This window comes from Lepisosteus platostomus, chromosome 18 (genome assembly GCF_059453375.1).
Source record: "Lepisosteus platostomus isolate fLepPlt1 chromosome 18, fLepPlt1.hap1, whole genome shotgun sequence".
Lineage (NCBI taxonomy): Eukaryota > Metazoa > Chordata > Actinopteri > Semionotiformes > Lepisosteidae > Lepisosteus > Lepisosteus platostomus.
The window spans coordinates 14892441-14911021 of NC_142628.1; the positions used below are offsets into that span (position 1 = coordinate 14892441).

The 18581-nt window shown below is 41.3% G+C and overlaps 1 protein-coding gene across 3 annotated transcripts in view; it reads right to left on the reverse strand.

Moving 5' to 3' along the window:
- Positions 1-4236: 4236 nt before the first annotated feature.
- Positions 4237-18581, reverse strand: part of luzp2 (leucine zipper protein 2) — a 140375-nt gene continuing 126030 nt past the window's right edge. For all 3 annotated transcript variants that reach the window (XM_088611816.1, XM_088611818.1, XM_088611817.1), the window contains exons 11-12: positions 9447-9527; positions 4237-6002 (exon numbers count right to left, since the gene is read on the reverse strand). In XM_088611816.1, the coding sequence (XP_088467942.1) occupies positions 5895-6002; positions 9447-9527 (189 nt within the window). In that variant the 3' untranslated portion in view covers positions 4237-5894. The remainder of the gene's footprint in view (positions 6003-9446; positions 9528-18581) is intronic.

Sequence of the window (18581 nt, forward strand, 5' to 3'; positions counted from 1 at the left end):
AAAGCGCCCGCGAGAGAAATATGTCTGGAAGATTGGTACTGATGCTGAAGGCAAACAATGAAATCTGCTGTAGCTCCCTGCTGTTCTGACAGCCCAAGGTTTTAGAATTCAGGTGCCAGCACACCCAGTTACATGGAAAGCTTAGAAAGCCAGGGTGTTGCTAAATAAAACTTTTTAAAGTGTGCAACCATTAAAATGATTCATTTTAGGCAGAACGATAGAGTAGCTTTAGAATATTTTAAGTTTTTATGTACTTTATTGTGGATTTTAGTTACTCAGATTGCAGGAGCAAGGATTATACTGTACCACATGAAAAAAAAAAACCTTTTACACCTAGCTTCAAACATCTATAAAGATCTACATTTTGAGTAAAGGCATTTATCAAGTCACTCCTCTGCAAGACAAAGAAAGAGCAGATAAATACCCAAAATTTCAAACTTTCATGACCTCAGACTTAATAAGGGACAGAAAATGAGCACATTTCAGTTGTCAGATAATGTAGCATGGATGTGTATGACAGATGATGGCTGTGTTTTCAGTTTGATTTTCTCAGCTATCCTGCTGCTGTCAGGCAGTATAGGAACAGACAACGTATGAGTAAGCTGACCATAGGTGAGAGAATGAGAACATTTCTCAAGTAAACTGAAGTGATGTACTGTAGCTTATATAGCCCTCAGTCATGGTCTAGTGTGACACATGGCTGGTGTCAAAATAATTTAACTCATACTCTGGTTCAGAGGCAGAGAGAACAAAGTCAGTGCTTGGCTGTGCATGAGGTAACCCAAGAAAAAAAAAATTAATGTTATAGTATTTAAACATAACATTCTAATAGGCTGATTCTGGTTTCTTAATGACACCTGCTTCTTGTTGGTACTGTTGTGTGGCTTGGTTTGCTTTTAATGAAGGGATTTAACGTGATTTTACTTCTCATACAATGATTTCTCAATTTCACAAGAGTGTGTTTTCTGTTTCTTCCTCAAGAAAGAAAAGGTCTTGGAACTTTTGAGGGAAAAACCAGTATTCTGAGATGCTTATGAGCAGCATATGTGTTTCTGAGTGTGACCACGAGCCATATGATGATGATGATGATGATGATGATGATAATTCCTTACACTTATATACAGTAGCACTTTTCTGGACACTCCACTCCACCCCCACCAGTGTGCAGCCCCACCTGGATGATGCTCCAGTCCTCTCACACACACCAGCTCTCAGTGGGGAGGAGAGCAGAGTGATGAAGCCAGTTCAGAGATGGGGGTTATTAGGAGGCCACAATTGATAAAGGCCAGGGGGAAATTTGGCCACGATGTAGGAGTAACACCCCTACTCTTTTTGAGAGACGCCCTGGGATTTTTAATGACCACAGAGAGTCAGGACCTCGGTTTTACGTCTCATCCGAAGGACAGCGCCTTTTTACAGTATAATGTCCCCGTCACCATACTGGGGCATTAGGACCCACATAGACCGCAGGGTGAGTGCCCCCCCTGTTCCCACTAACACCTCTTCTAGCAGCAGCCTCAGCTTTCCCAGGAGTCTCCCATCCAGGTACTGACCAGGCTCACACTGCTGAGCTCCAGTGGGATTCCAGGATTTTTTTCTTCTACATAAAGAATTTAAAATCTACATTGCACCAGCTGGACAGGGCCAGTTCAACAGAACTGGTAATATCATTCATTTCTTTCCACATTAAAACCAGGTTAAGACTATTCAAGAAAGGTGAACAAGAAGGAACAAAATCAGACATGTTCACAACATTTTCCAATAGGTACATTGTTTTTCTGATTTGGCACACTGGCATGGTGGGCCTTTTTCTAATGTTTAGTCTCTTGTTGTACAACATCCTAAGTAATTTCCAGAAATAAAAGAGATTGATTGTCAAGTATTCCACGTACGCACAGAAATGTTAGCCAACAGTCCTCTAACCTACAGATACAAGAGTCATATTACAAAGTGAATTATAAAACTGCGCACTTTTTTTTTTCCTTTTCGTATTTTTAAATTATTGCTTTGAACGAAACACACGGGCATGTGACTTGACAAGAAAAAAAACCCTCGTGAAGAGAAATATACAGAGGAATTCAGGCAAACTTGACAGAGCAGCGCGTTGCCACAATTATGTACAAAACTGTCCTACTGTAAAATGCATGTTAATGGTGCATTTTCCAATGCCATTTTGTTTGACATCTTTTGTGTTCTTGGCCAAAACAGTAGCATTTCGATGATAAAAGGCATCACAACGTCCATCACGTCAGGGTGACTTTGCAAAACCTCCTAGTTGTAACCTGTAATCGCAGAATTACAGTACTTAAAACAAACCTTCTAACGTATTAATGGAGCTTTAACTAGCCAGGCTAGAGCTGACCACTAGTAATTGTTCGTTTCATAACAAGAGTGAAACTGATGTATGCTTATACTTTTCATACAACATAAGATGTAAATATGTTGTCAGGCATTTACTGTATACTGTAATATGTCTTTTAACTTTTAAAGAGTAGAATGTTCAGATTGTTTTTCTTTGACATACTGTAATGCTAAAATTTACCAACGCTGTCAGGGTTAGGTTATGAAATAATTATGCTCTTGATAATAATTATGCGGTGGCCCTGTGGCTCAGGATCTGCGCCTGTGACTGGAAGGTTGCCGGTTCAAATCCCGCAGCCGGCAGAGGAATCCTACTCCGTTGGGCCCCTGAACAAGGCCCTTAACCCCAACTGCTCCAGGGGCGCCGTACAATGGCTGACACTGCGCTCTGACCCCAAGCTTCTCTCCCTGTCTGTGTGTCTCATAGAGAGCAAGCTGGGGTCTGCGAAAAGACAAATTCCTAATGCAAGAAATTGTATAGGGCTAATAAAGAAACATTAAACATTAATAATAATAATGATAACATCACTTTATTAACCCTTTACAATTTCTTGCATTAAGATTTATCTTTTTGCACACCCCAGCTTGCTCTCCATGAGACACACAGACAGGGAGAGAAGCTTGGGGTCAGAGCACAGGGTCAGCCATTGTACTGTACAGCACCCCTGGAGCAGTTGGGGTTCAGGGCCTTGCTCAGGGGCCCAACAGAGTAGGATTCCTCTGCCGGCTGCGGGATTTGAACTGGCAACCTCCCAGTCACAGAGCCATCACACCGCCCCTTTACCAGTAGTGCGACCATAATGTCCCATAAGACGACAATATTACTGTTGTGTGTTACTATCTAAGCGAATTGTGAACAAAATGTCATTAACAATGGTGACAAGGTGACCCTTTTCTACACCAGGGTATTTTACTGGAGTCAATTTGAATGGTGCTTTGCTCAAAGATACAGAAGCAATGTCTTGAACCCTGACCCTCAGTTAAAGCCATTCACCATGGAATGCTTTTGAATAAAACTCAAAGCATTGCAGTTAAAGCTTTTGAAACTGGTTTTGAAACTGCTTTTGTGATTTCCAGAGCATTGTCAACTGTTTCACTTCTTCTTCATTCCACTCTCGAGAAAGAGTAAAAAGTAAACACTTTCGAGACCTCAATCACGCAGCATGTACACTATAACACATGAATGCCACATTTTCAGAAAATGTGCCTTCGTCTCCCCTCCTGTGTGTATTCGGACTTTTTCACAACAAGAAAAAGAAATTGTTTCTGATTCTGGCTTCCACCTTCCGTAATTAATTCCAAGAGCTACAGCGTCTGGAGGTTTTGTTCATTTATTTTTTTAATGGATTCGGATCAATCAATCACAGGAAAACAAAACAACGGATTCTCACCTTTGCCTTTCTCTTCATTTTAATTGGTATATTTCTGTATTTGATAGAAGGAAATTAATTAAAACGTAAAGGAAAATGTCATTTGTTAGTGCAGTTGCGGTGCCTTTGTTAAATAATTTGATTTTATCCTTAGGGAGTACATCAGTATATTGAAATGGAACTGAGGAAAGCTTTAGTTACTTATTAACTTAACCAACTGAGCAAGCAGGAAACCTCCGACAGCCTGCCCTGCAGCTGAGGTACTTCTCCTGACAGAACGGGAAACTGTTCTCACTGGGGAAGAAGTGGATCCACGGAAAAAAAAAGGCTCAAAATGAGAACCGATGAATTTGAAATGAAATTACAGCACCAGTTCTGGTTATTTTCCTTACAGATCACTGCACTGTGCATACAGTACACTCTGCAACAAAAAGCCAGTGAATTTGGAGAGAGTAAATACTGATATTGTCTAAAAGGAAAATGATATCCCATTTACAAACACATGTTAACAACTGACATAACAAATGTGCTGTACAAATATATTTTTGATAGCAGACCACAGTACATCTGGACAGTGTCACTACAGGTGTGCTTTGAGTATACCATGCATTCACATTTGCAGGGGATTCCCATGATTAATATCAATGGTCCCCATTCCTGTTCTAGGAAAGCCCCAATGCCGTTAATACAGGTAGTTTTCCGGCACTCATCTTGGAGAGCCCCAGTCCTGTTAGTAAAGAAGTCTCCAACCCCAATCCTGGAGAGCCCCATTCAGCTCAGTACAGGAGTCTCCAACCCCAATCCTGGAGAGCCCCAGTCTGCTCAGTTCAGGAGTCTCCAGCCCTGGTCCTGTACAGCCCCAGTCTGCTCAGTTCAGGAGTCTCCAGCCCTGGTCCTGTACAGCCCCAGTCTGCTCAGTTCAGGAGTCTCCAGCCCTGGTCCTGTACAGCCCCAGTCTGCTCAGTTCAGGAGTCTCCAGCCCTGGTCCTGTACAGCCCCAGCCTGCTCAGTTCAGGAGTCTCCAGCCCTGGTCCTGTACAGCCCCAGTCTGCTCAGTTCAGGAGTCTCCAGCCCTGGTCCTGTACAGCCCCAGTCTGCTCAGTTCAGGAGTCTCCAGCCCTGGTCTTGGAGAGCCCCAATCTAGCTAACAGGTCACATGTCTGAAGATTGGGAACACCTGGAGGTTATTGATCAATTAAGCAAGTAATCTGACCAATAAATAGACTCTTGCATACTGAATGTACAGTAGGCTTGATCTGGGTCCTACATGATCTGTATATTGCTTAGTTAAATCACCTGTTGAGTTGCTCACAATATTGTCCCAATATTTAGAATAATGCTGATTTAATCGTGACCTATAATACTTGCTGGAGTGGGCCAGGATTGGAGACCTCTAGTTTATAGCATGCACTAGGTCAGCTCTCAGAGCTGTAGAATGCTTTTTTTCCTGATTTCCCTGTTTTTTAATTAGTGTTTTTTTGTTTTTACTATGGTATATTGTAGTATAGTTGAATAAAGGAAATGTTCACACAGTAATGTTTGCCTGTATGTGTAATTCATGTAATTGTTCAATTAAAAACTAAGACTCTACAGTACATAGAGGCAAGAATTAAAGGCCTCAGTATTCACCTTTTTTATATGTTCTTCTCCTACTGCAGAATTTTCTAGCTTTCCCAGTGGGATCTAATTAGAGAGAAGTGCAGCACAATGCCACACTGCATACGTGACATGAAATATTCATTTTCGATATTCTTTTTGTTTTGGATTTTGTCATGTAAAGGGCCTACCAGCAGAGGAAAATCAATGCAAATCATTGGGCGTCACAGGTCAAATCAGTTTCAAACATTTGGCATCCAATTATGAAGTTATATTCTGGCACTGAAGGAAAAAAAAAATAGTTTGACTCTGACGTATTTAGCTGTTTATGGAAAGATGTCAACAGAATCAAAAACAGAGATCTAATGCATGCCTCTACAATATATTTCAATTCACAAGGGGGCTCCTGTTTGGAGAAGTGAGTGTGTGTCCCTGTAGAAGTGTGCAGTAAGGGTGGGGGCATGCCTTGATACTTATCAGAACAAAAATGACATTATAGCATACAGAAAGCTCAAACGCAAGTCCTCGGGATATTTACACGTGAATTGTTACTTTTTGTCCTTTCAGTCATATGCCGTCCTCTGACTTTATGACGTCACTGTTGTCCAGCTTTCTCTTGTCGTCTTCCGTTGACTTTAAGACCTCATTCTTGTCCTGGGTGACGTCATGGGGTTTCTGTTGCAAATTTAAGAGAAAAAGTAAGAGAAAGGAATCATTTATTTCTTTACCTTTCTTGAAAATAACTCGCCAATATATATATATATAATTTATATTCAAAACATTAAAGTGCTCCCTCTGTGTATTTAAATGCTTATTGGAGTTTATAATAACAGTTTAGAAAAGAAAGACAGTCACTGCTCTCTAAAACATTGATAGAGGTGTCCAGCTTGTTCCCACTGGTGCACTACAGGATGAGCTAGCATTGATTGCTGCACCTAAATGTCACTCAGCGCTGGTTGCCATAGATACCTATATGACAGGAGACATAGACCACCTGGCAATTTATGATCTCGCCCACTTCAGGTGGTTCAGGATATTTAAGGGCTGCTCTGACACTGTGCAGGGCTCTGTTATAGAGTTTCATCTCTGAGCGTCCTGTGTTTCTCTAGCTTTGTTCCCTAGCTATGCTTTGTTTGGAATCCTGGCCTCAGCTTGTCTTTAAAACTTTTTTCCCCGACCAGCTCTTGGCTTGTTACTTTTTCGGTGCTACTCTTCTTTGACCCTGTCTTGTTTACTATAACAACACCATCAGATTCTCCCTTATGCTTTGCTACCTGGACCTCACCCTTGTTTCTCTCTGACCATGCCTCTTGGAGTGTTCTCTGTGCTTGTACTGTCTACACACTTACAAACTCAGCTTTGTTTCTGACTGTGCTAACTTCCCGATTCTCTAACCTGCTACAGCACCACATCTCCCTGCGTGCTCAGCACAGCTCGGCCCAGAATGCTGCTTACTGTACATCTTCTCTGTAACTATACTGCCTGCTCTGCTTCCCTGTCTGTGTGCTACCAGCTGAGCTGCCTTGACCAGTGTATGTAAGGGTCATCTTACAGTACATCCCACAGCCCCTGCTTCAGGTGGAATTAACACCATTGGACATTACAACAGGATTCTAGACCCCTAAACCCCAATACAGTGCCACTGGTCCACCACCTGCAATGCATTTCGTGAGGGAGTCCTGACTTGGCAGTCAAGAGGCTCAAGTCCAGAATAAAAAAAGAGAATAAAAGTTCTCACTCTCACAATCACATGTGTGGGGTTTGTCTGCATCTTCTCAAAGTGTTTTGAATCTGGAGTCCACAGGGCACACTGCTCAGTTTCTCCTGTGTCCCCCACAATAGCTAGTATGTGTTTCTAAATTGTTATTAAATGTCAGTACAGGGAAAAGAGATTGGGAAACGAAGACAGGTAAATCACATGTTTTAACATGTATAACGCCCAGTGTTAGAGTTTTTTAATGAATTGTTTTTTATTTGCTTTTGATGATCGTTTGAGATCTTACTATTTTCGTGAGATGGATATTAAACCCCAAAATACTGAAATCAGCTTCAGTACGTTACCATGTAGAATACAGTGACACTGCAGACATCAGGATCAGAGTGAAACGTCACCTGATGATATTCAACAGCACAGGGATGAGCATGAATGAGTTTGGTTTGCGGTAAGTTGCCATGAATCAACGACATCAATAAATTTAATAATGACACTAACTGTGACTGTAATTCTCCTGTACATTGCTAGAACAGCTTAAAGATGAAGCGGATCAAAAAGAAAGTATTTAAGAAATGTTATTGGGGTCATAATTCCTTCAAATAAAGTATTTCCAAAATGATGTATCACATATTTGGGAATATAATTGTCTTGCAGATCATTTTCAGGTTCTTAACATATCTATTGTACTGTATATGACTGACTTTAACGTCAGTGCAAATTGACTTGCTGTAGCAGTCAGTGTCAGAGCACTTTGTGTGAATAAGGATTTAGGTAAATTGCTGCAATTCAAACAACACAAATAACATCCGCCTGAAGTATATTGTGAAACAAATCTTGTGTTTTTGTTTTAAATTAATTCTGTACTCCACAGAAAAGAATATGCTCAGATGAACATCTTTCACTACGGTGCTACAGTTTTAATTATGTTTCCACTCTGGTTTAGTTGTCAGCGAATACATTCTTCTGCGTGTGCAGTAGACTTGCGATCTTTCAGAGTGAAAGCCTTGTCTTATTAAAATGAACAACTTGTGTTACGGAACGGTTTAATTTCCGATTCCCACGTTCAGTTAGTGCGTGGTTCAATTGAAAAATGTTGACACATTTTTTTACAAGAGTCAAGAGTTGAAGAAACTGTGATACTCCGGGAACTGCTGCTTTCTAAGGATTAGTCTTAGTTATCTGCCTTGACCACAATTAAAAGAGACATGCAGGCTTCTCCTTTTTCAAAAGGTAGCTTAGTGCAAATACAGCATTGTAACTCAAAGACACGCGCAGCTCAATGGCTCAAACAGATAGATTAAGCACAGCAATGAGCTCCAATGTCAAGCAGAGACTGTACACATCATTTTTAAGAGCCCAGCTGGCTACTGAAAGCAAAACCTAGCGAGGCCTGCTCCAGTGAAGAGCCTGGGAAAATATTTCTTCAATAGATGGAAGAAAAGGCCTATGAATGAGAGTGTTGGACAAGCAGCGAATTTCATAGCCATTAGGAATCCAAATAATTTTACAATAACACAATACAAACATGCAGTCACTTCTTTTTCTCTGCAAACAGACTATTTTTGGCCTTACTCTTAACCATAGCTGCTGGGAGTAAATTTGCTTCCCCGTTACCGAAGGCGAATAAATTACCATTAGCTTATGCCACTGCAGTGTCATGTAAGGAATTAAACTACATACAGTATTACTCATTCACCCGGCAAGCTGAACGCATTTTTTTACTCTTCCAGTCTGAAAATAAAATACCTGAGATCCGAAATCCAGAAGTGATTAAAAATTAAATGCTAACTTTCTTTTTCATTATCAAGACCCATAAACAACTGACAGTTGTGTCTAGCTATCCCTGTTATCTTTTACTAGAGGTGTTCTTCTGACAGTAGGGAACCTTGTTGCAGCTTGCTAATTAAGGAGTGAGGTATTTGATGAAACACAAAACAAACAGTCTCTTTCTCCCTTTGGCACACCCCCTAGAGCCAGGAAGCACAGTAATTGCTAGATCGTGGGCTACACTCTTGTAACTTGTACACTTTTGCATGACAATAACTAAGGCTGGAACCTATTTGCTGTATCTCTACAGTAGGAGAGCTGACAACAGAAGCTGGTATTTCCTTGACTTTTCCTTATCTTGGAGCAACGTTTCATTTTTCTGTGCCATACTGGGAATTGGCAACGATTCCCCTTGCAGGGTTGCTCCTGGTTGGAATTGTTGGATATGAGGTGTCTACAGCAATCCTAATGTCAATAATGGGGCTGTATGAGCTCTTCTGCATCAGACAATGTGAGAGCCTTGTGCTTTTCACCCTGCGAGTCACAGATTCTTAACAACAGCACTACAAGTTCGCATGCCTCTCCACAGCCCCAGGAGGCTGAGCTGTTGGTGTTTCAGATAAAATAAAAAAAATTACCTGATTATAGGAATTCGGGTCAACTGTTTTTTTCTCCAATGACAAATTTTCAGTTTGGTTTTTGAAGCAGGTCGTGCCAACCTGTAGACAAAAACAATATTAGAAATAAATCATTCACTACTATTGATAATAAGCCAGCAGCCATGTCACCCTGCAACTTGCAACTGGTTACTCACTGAAGCTCAGCAGGTGTGAGCCTGGTCAGTACCTGGATGGGAGACCTCCTGGGAAAAACTAAGGTTGCTGCTGGAAGAGGTGTTAGTGGGGCCAGTAGGGGGCACTCACCCTGGAGTCTGTGTGGGATCTAATGTCCCAGTATAGTGATGGGGACACTATACTATAAAAAGGCACCATCCTTCGGATGAGACATAAAACCAAGATCCTGACTCTCTGTGGTCATTAAAGATCCCCGGGCATTTCTCGAGAAGAGTAGGGAGTTATCCCGGTGTCCAGGCCAAATTCTCCCCCTCAGCCTTTACCACGGCCTCCAAACTGTCCCCATGTGTGATTGGCTTGCACTGGCCCTGCGATGGACTGGTGTCCTGTCCAGGGTGTACCCTGCCTTGCGCTCGTTGCTTGCCGGGTAGGCTCCGGCTTCCCCCGACACCGTAGGGTATAAAGCGGTTTGGTAAATGACATGACATGACTGTTGATAATAATAATGGGTCCTCTCTGCGAGGAGTCTGTATATTATCCCCATCGTGGGTTTCCTCTGGGTGCTCTGGTTTCCTCCAACCATCCAAGGCATGCTGGAAGGTTAATTGGATTCTGGGAAAATGGGCACTAGCATGAGTGTGCGTGCTCTGTGATGGACTGGCATCCCATCCAGGGTGTATCTTTCCTTGTGCCTGCTGCTTGCCGGGACAGGCTCTGGTTCTCTTCTGATCCTGAATTGGATAGACCAGGTACAAAATGGATGGATGAATGGATAATGATAACTATTATTATTGATATTGAGCGAAATGGTAGAGACGTGGTCAGTATTGTTGCCTCAGAGCATTAGGGCCCTTGGTTCAATTTTGGACCTGGGTACTATGTGTGTATGTTCTCCCTTTTGTTTGCATGGGTTTCCTCTGCTGTAATTCCACATTCCAAAAACATACTGGTAGGCTAATTGGCTTCTCCTACGAAATTAGCTCCGGTATGAGCCTGTGTGTCTGTCCACCCTGTTTCTTTATTTCGGAGTAACACTGTTTTTGTGTTATACTGGAAACTGGCAAACATGAGCAAGGTTTACCTCACCCTGGCCCTTGTAGTTTGCTAGAACAGGCTATGGCTCTGTGATACTGAATTGCAAGAAGTGGTAGGAAAATGGATGGATTATTGCATTATTTCTCCTGTCATAATCTGAACATTTTTGGAAAAAATGCCGCTTGGCAACATTTAAGCAGGAGATAATTCCAATACAGTCATGAAATGCAGTCATATAGAAGTATAGTATAAGCGTTTGGCATCCCAAAATATTTTCTCAATTTTTAGTTCCTAAATTTCAACATAGACGTTCAGATTGGTCATATTTCATTTTCTAAATGTTGTTTAAGGAAGGAAAAAGCTGAATTCAGGAGAAATATAATAGAAACATTGAAAAGCAAACGGTGAAATGAACCGCCTTCTTCATTAATGCATGCTGTGGGCGCAAGATGTGTGTATTCGATTTTAAGAACACACAGAGCATTTGCGCTTAAACACACAACAGTTTCCTTATTTCATTGAAAAACCCACCATTACATAATGCAGTACGTGCCTAAGTAGGTCGCTAACTTTAAACCAATAAATGCATGACATTTAGAGTGAAATTTATTGTCTGAAGAGGTAATTGAAAATAGAGTAAATGTTAAACAAAAATGCCTCTAAACCACTTTCAGATTAAGCTGAGAAAATTCTCTCACATTTATCTCGGTACTTCACAGTAGCTACAGGTTAGCCATACACAATTCAGCAGTTCTCACAACTGCCGCCTTCTGACTTGTCTGTGGTGTTGCCTGTCTTCAGTCACAGTACTGACACTCTCATAGACAAGAAATGTCAATAGTTCGGAGGATCACAATTTCAGTCCTGGAGTACCCTTCTGCTTTTCCATTCACCTGAACTCTTAATTGCCTAATTGAACTCATTGTTTTCTTTCTAGGACAATTTGAAGCCCTCTTTGTTCTTAAGAAGCTGGATTATTAGAGAGATCTAGAAAACATACTGCACAGCAGCTCTTGGATGGGAAACCTGAAAGGAATCCAGTGGTTCTCAACACCAGTCCCAGAGGACTCCAGTGTCTTCTAGTTTGTGTTCCATCTGAGCTTTTAATCCATTCAGCCAATATAATGCCACCTGATTGTCCTTTCAACTCTTAAGAAATTGGTGAGACTTAAAGTGGAACTGCTAAGCTATTTTTGAATTTAGGGGTTAGAAGGAATTAGCATTGATGAGGGCACTTTCAAAACACAATAAAAGTCAAATGTACACAGTCACTTGTAAAACCTTCAATTTACATCACAAAATATATACAAGTTCCAGGTATGTGCGGAGCCATGTTCTGTGACTCAGCACAAGGTAACAAAACTTCTGGTGACGTGTTACACCCCTATTACATTGTACCCTTGGACACGATTTTAACCCAGTAGAAATATTGCTCTTGACTTTGAGGTGGTTTTGCTGATAAATGGAACTTATTTGTAAACGCTGCATGGAGAACATGTTGGAACATTTATGCGGTGAAATGTCTGGTGTGCAACCTGTACTTATTCATTACAGTCATCACAGTGACTAGTGAGCGGGAAGGGCCACATCACGTCACCATTCGTGGGAACTGAAAAGTGAGTTTGCGACAACAGGGTGACGTACAGTACTACTACAGTACTATCACAAAGTTCATGATCATGAGCTGAATAGAATCAGTCTATTCAGCAATAGGCTGATTCACCCACGGTGCGACAGGGAGCGCTACAGGAGGTCATTCTTGCCTTCTGACATAAGACTGTACAACTCATCCACTGTGTGTCTGGGCAGGGGCAACACTGACAGGGACCTGTTTCTGGACTGAAGGCACCTACACATCTACTGCCACATCGGTTCTCTTTCTTTTTCTTTTTCTTTTTCCCGTTTACAACCGTTTTTTGTGCAATATATGCCAGGGACCTGTGCAATACATTTATATCTATACTTACATCTATATCTATATTTACATCTATATTTATATTCATATGTGTGATACTATTTTTCTGTGTACTGTTCTGTGTACTGTTCTGTTCTAGTCTGTATTGTATTGTATTGTATTGTAACTCTTGTATTGTATTGTATGTATTGTACTATTATTATATAATTCGTCACACTGTGGCTGTGTTGTGTGTGTTAAGCTGCTGTTGCACTGCAATTTCCCTCACGGGATCAATAAAGTATCTATCTATCTATGATTTTGTGCTTAATTCAAAATTTATACAATTTCTCTATAAAGTCAAAGAATTTATTTTGTTAACAACATTTAATAACCAGTCTGAGAGACTGGGGCTGCAGTTCCCCTTTAAGTATTTATGATCAACCCTGAAATTCCTGAAAGATATTTTCACAACCTCCCCCTTTTTCAGGTATTTGGGCCTCTGCACAACTTTGCTGCTTTTTTTTAGATGGAAGTGTTGATACAGTATCATTACACCTTTGTCTGACTAAAAGGTCACCTATCAAGAGCAGTTTAGTTAGAAATAAAGAAGCAGACACCTAAATAAACAGGCTGAGGAAAAACAGACACGATAAGAGTTCCCCTTGCTCTTCCCCCCCCAACACCAGCTCTGCAGCAAAGTAGCTGTGTAACCAACGGCTGAGTGCCGAAACAGGTTAAAAAGCTCTAATCAAATTCTATTCAAGCAAGACATTCAATTACAAGTCTCAGCAATTACGAGCTTGGTTGGAAGAAAAAATCAGAAGACAGAAGGGTTGTCTGGGGCTAGGGCTGAGAAGCGCCGTGAGGTCACTGTGAGTCAGAAGCTTAAATGAGACTGCGTGGTAAAAAACTGAAGACTTGCCAGAGGAGGCATGATGTGACCAGACAGCTCAAAGAAGCAAACCATCCTGGGTGTCAAACATTCAGCCAGCGAACCGAGGTCAGAGACGCTGAAACACTGTCAGATGTGTGCCCTTATCTACCATAGGAAAGTGGAAGTTTAGCAGAAATTGAGTGAAAACAAGTAATGTGCATAATGTACTATGGTGCTGAGGTAGTGTAACAAGGTTCATTGCACTGGGCAAATGACAGAAGTGATGACACCTCTTGAAACCCAGGTGGTGTTGAACTCCACTTCAGCTGCGGACCTGCTTTTTCGGTTATGTGCTCCGTAGGGACGGGCACTGCGTGTCCTCGGAGTCCACAAGCTCCAACGTGCTTGGAAACCCTTCAGGTTTGGGGACGGTTTGCCGAGGGAAAGTTTTGGAGGTATAAAGCTGCCAATTTCCGCATCCCGGTGTTCCGAGAGTGCTTGTCACTACAGCTACAGCTGTAATCCACGGCCGTATTTGTATGCAGAAATACAGTATGTGGGCAGGATCAGAGCACTGCAAGAGAGCACAGGCGAGTGTGGCAGCTTAAAATGAAATGTAAGGCCTGCTAGTTGATTATGACTTCTCTCAGAGAGCTCTTCATTCATTGCTACTCCTCTGGGATCTATTTCTCCAAACAGCAGTGGTGAATGGTAATTGGTAATGAGTAGCTATTGAGTTTTACATAATACTAGAAAATTACTAAATGCTCACAGAGCATTTGCTGACTACAGGGAGGCACAATAATAATTTAGCTTGGAGACATAGACATTTTCTATGTCTTTTTGCATCGAAGCTAGTTTACACTTAAAGGTATTTGAAAGACATCATTCTTGAGAGAACTCTCTCTTTCTGTGGTAGAGCCTGTGAATCAATTTAGTACGGTAGGTTCAGAAGTTCAAGTTTTCTGCAAGTTCTCGTCAAGGCAATATTATTCAGAATATACATTCCAGACTTGTATGAATATCCACTTCTCTGTACAGTATGTCTTCTAATATGCATTAGGTAAGTTTGGGGAAAAAATATAAAAGTTTTAGTTTACTCTAATAAAATAAATCTCTCATAAAGATACATAGTCTTTGCTGGTATATTTATTTTAAACAGATTTGACTGTGCAGCCTGAAATTGAAGTCCAACTTCAATCAAAAAAGAAATGTTTCTTATCTTATTAATATATTCCAATAATCACTAGAGCATTACAGGAGTTTTCTTTTGATGTTTTGTCATTCCTCCTTGAATCAAATAATCAGCCATCATTTCCCCTCAGTAGAGTTCAAATGTGCTGCTGCAGATTGATACTGAAGTTGCATATGACTCACCTTGTCTAGTCTCTTCATCTCCAAAATAAAAAGACAGATCTCTGCTTTCAAGCAGCTTCATCTTAATTCTGTCTTTTAAGTTTTCGGGCTTAGTGCAGATATGAACCGCTCCAAAGTATGGCAGGGAAAAAGTTGTGAGCAAAGGAATTTGTGCTCATACTTGAGAAGCTTGGGTCCAACCCACTTAAATTGGACCGAGGGATTTGCACAAGAAACATATTTGATTTCTGGACAGAAGGGAATTTATACAGAATGAACAAAGTGAGGCTTCAGATAGCACGGAGGGTGGGGGTGGGGGGGTGATTAAAATGATTTCTAGCGATTTCCGTCTTGAGTTCACTGCCTTACAACAAAATGCTGATGAGCTCGTTTGTGCTTCAGTCTGCAAAGTACAGAATATTGCTAATGCAGCAACGAGGGAGAAGGAGCAATACCAGGACTGAGAGCTCTCCCTGAAGCCAGTACAAGAAGGTTTAATGGCAAATCAGCGCGGCCGTTTTCAGTCAATATCATTTTTATGATGGTCTGACTGTGCATTTAACGTGCTTTTTAAAAGAAAGCATCACTTTCAATGCTTAACCATACATTCCCCGTTTACATGCAAAATGTGCAATGTGGGATAGCTGTGGTTTACAGGGCTGTATCCTTATGAATATCAGTGTAATGTCATTCTGCACATTCAACAATTCTCAGCAGGAATTTCAGAGTTTAAATTATGAACTTTATATAATTTCTTATGAAAGGACTATTTCACGTATATTGTGCTGTAATACCGTACTTTGACACTGAGTGCAGCAACAGGAAACTTCACTCCCAACTATGGATTTTCACCTGGTAAAATGTCACAGTTAGATGTGTTGCAAGAAGAGAGTTAAATCTAACTGCAGCCTATTCATGAATAGAACAGACACCAGGGTGGAGCGAGCCTAATTCAATTTGAACTCATAAGTCCCATTTAGGTGAGGAAAATAATGAATTGCTATTTTTTCCAGCAGTGGGAACTCCCGTAGAGGAAATGAGAAAAAAAAAAGAACAAGAAAGTACTTCTGACACATTTTCATTAGAGGATGACTGGAAGTCTAAATGCCCTTCCTTAGAGACAGCAAGCATCTCCATCTTGCCCAGGTTCCCTTCCTGCATTATTATTAATATTATTAATAACCTCATGTCAAGGAACACCTTCCATTAAAATCCTTCACTCTCGTCCCTTCCCTAAGGACCCCTCAGCTTTGACACTTAATTAAAACCTTGTGGCAGTCTGTGCCCTCTGTGCTTATTTTAGTGTGATCGCAATCGCTGGTGTGAGATTGCATCTAATGCGTTTAAAGAAACCGTTCCAGTTCCAGCTAAGAATGGGATGTGTTTGGCCTCCCTCTGCATCATTCATCTCTCTGTTTGGAGACACCCAGGCTATCTGCAGCTCTGCCAGGAGTCAGAAGCGGCGCTGATTCACTTCAAACTTGAACCATCTTTAGACATAGACATAGAGGATACAGGCTGGTCTGGGGGGTTGAACCTGAGAGGGTTTGAGCCTGAAGGGTTTCCAAGCACGTTGGAGCTTGTGGACTCCGAGGACACGCAGTGCCCGTCCCTACGGGGCACATAATGGAAAAAGCAGGTCTGCAGCTGAAGTGGAGTCGAACAACACCTGGGTTTCAAGAGGTGTCATCACTTCTGTCATTCGCTCAGTGCAATGAGCCTTGTTACACTACCTCGGCACGATAGTACATTATGCACATTACTATTCGGGTATTCGGGCAGGACTTGAAAAACTTGAGTTCACGTGCATCTCCCAGCGTGCTTGGCTCTGCTGTAACAAAGGCAGCAATGAGTACATGCAGATAACATGGAGAGGAACAAGGAGGAGGAGGAGGAGTCGCTGGCCTTAACAAGAAAGAATTCTTCAATAATTCACAGCTGGCAAGTATGGGAACCCTGGGCTCTCAGGATCACTCCAGCTCCTGCATGATTGATGATCTTTAATCTCAGCGATTGAGAACACTCCTAAACACGAGTCCCCTTAGGGACGAGATAGGAGCAGGTGCCCTTGAAGCAAAGTGCTCTTTTTAGTTCTCCCTGTCTAAAACTAAATCAGCAGAGCAGCGCCCGTGTTAAACACGTGAATCCGAAAACACGGTACGCATAAACATTGGAGTCTACACCTTCCTGACCAAAAGAGTTGACTTGCCAATCGTTAATTGCTTAATCAATAAACATTCAATAGTTTGGCAGTTTCACGTTTTATTTTTTTCAGATGGCATGTTTTCATTCTCATGGATCTAAAAGATACTACAATAAAAAGTACAATATAGCACATTGTGACCGGCACACTTCATACTAACCTTCAGCACGAGTCACCTGGAGCCCAGCTCAGAGTTGCAATCCTGTACAAAAAATGTGACTCCAACTCATGTTCGGACACGTTCTGAGTCTCACTTAGCACTGATCCGTTGTTTCATTCAATTGGTTAATGTGCGGCACGCAAATTGAAACAACATAAAAATACAGTATATACCGCCACAGAAAAATAAAGCATCGTTTTCAGCAAACTGCTAAGGAGTTTAAGTTGCACCGGAGTCAAGGGATGGCTTAAATACCAGTTAGCCTAGCAGGAGATCAAGGAATGGGAGCACCTTCACCATGAGTTTGGAAGTCATTTATTGTAGCTTTACATGATCTTCCTGTTTCCTTGACTTCATCTCCCTGTCCACCAGTCTCCTCCCCATTACCAAGGGCAGGAAATACTGTACATACAAAACAAAATGGAACACATTTTTTCTAATCGACTCCGCAAGAGTGTTTGATGAGAACATTTTCCAGGGTTAAATCGGTGTCAAAATGAGCCGCGAGTTTAATTATCAGACAAACAAACCTGTTTTTTTTTTGCTCCAGGGGGATGTTTTTATCTCCCATCTCTCTCATTTATGTGAAAAATGTCAACTTTTGAAGAAGACATTTCGTTAAGAATAATGACACACCAGCCCTTTGCAAGGAGCCCAGCATTGCGTGAGATTTGCTCTTTTTTTCCGCCCTTGTAGAAATCTGACCGCTTTGCAACAGAGCGCTGAAAACATAATGGAATATTTTCCTCAATTACTTGTCGTCTGATAGAATTGGTCATTAACAGAGGTCGGAGGAATTGAAATTTCTGTGGTATAAAAAGATCTCGAAAACCATTTGGATTGTAAAGTCTTTCTCTCTGTGTATTCAGTAAGCACTCAAAAGGGCTGGATTAATCTTTGTCACCCCCAGTCCCAGAATGTCAAACCAGACTTCTAATCTGTGGATTTTCTTTTAGGTGAAAGGAAACTGAATGAAAATTGTGTGGAGGAGTGGGTGACTCAGGAAACTAAGCTGGAAAAATCACTTCAGAGGAAAGGTTTTAAATAACAGCAGCACTAGATATTATCTGTATTTTTTCTTTCATATTGAAATATGAAGTTATTTCAGTTTTTTCCGTGAAGTAGTATCAGATTGTCCAACAGCTAGTACACTCAGTGAAGTGATGCATATACAGTAGCATACTTCACTGTTCAATATGTTTGTGATTGACTCTTTCATCAGGGACTCTTAATTCCTACCCTTCATAAACACTGAACCAAGATGTGTTATTCATTATGTCACAGGTCTTGATTCAGTCCAGCAGGTTACATACAGTAGGCATTTAGGCATGGACCAATTTACCTATGATCAATTTAACAGGAGGCACATTCAATTTGGCAATTTAGAGATCAATTAGAACAGAAATCAGAATATCCATTAGCCTTCAAGGATCAGTGTTCCCTGTATTGTGACC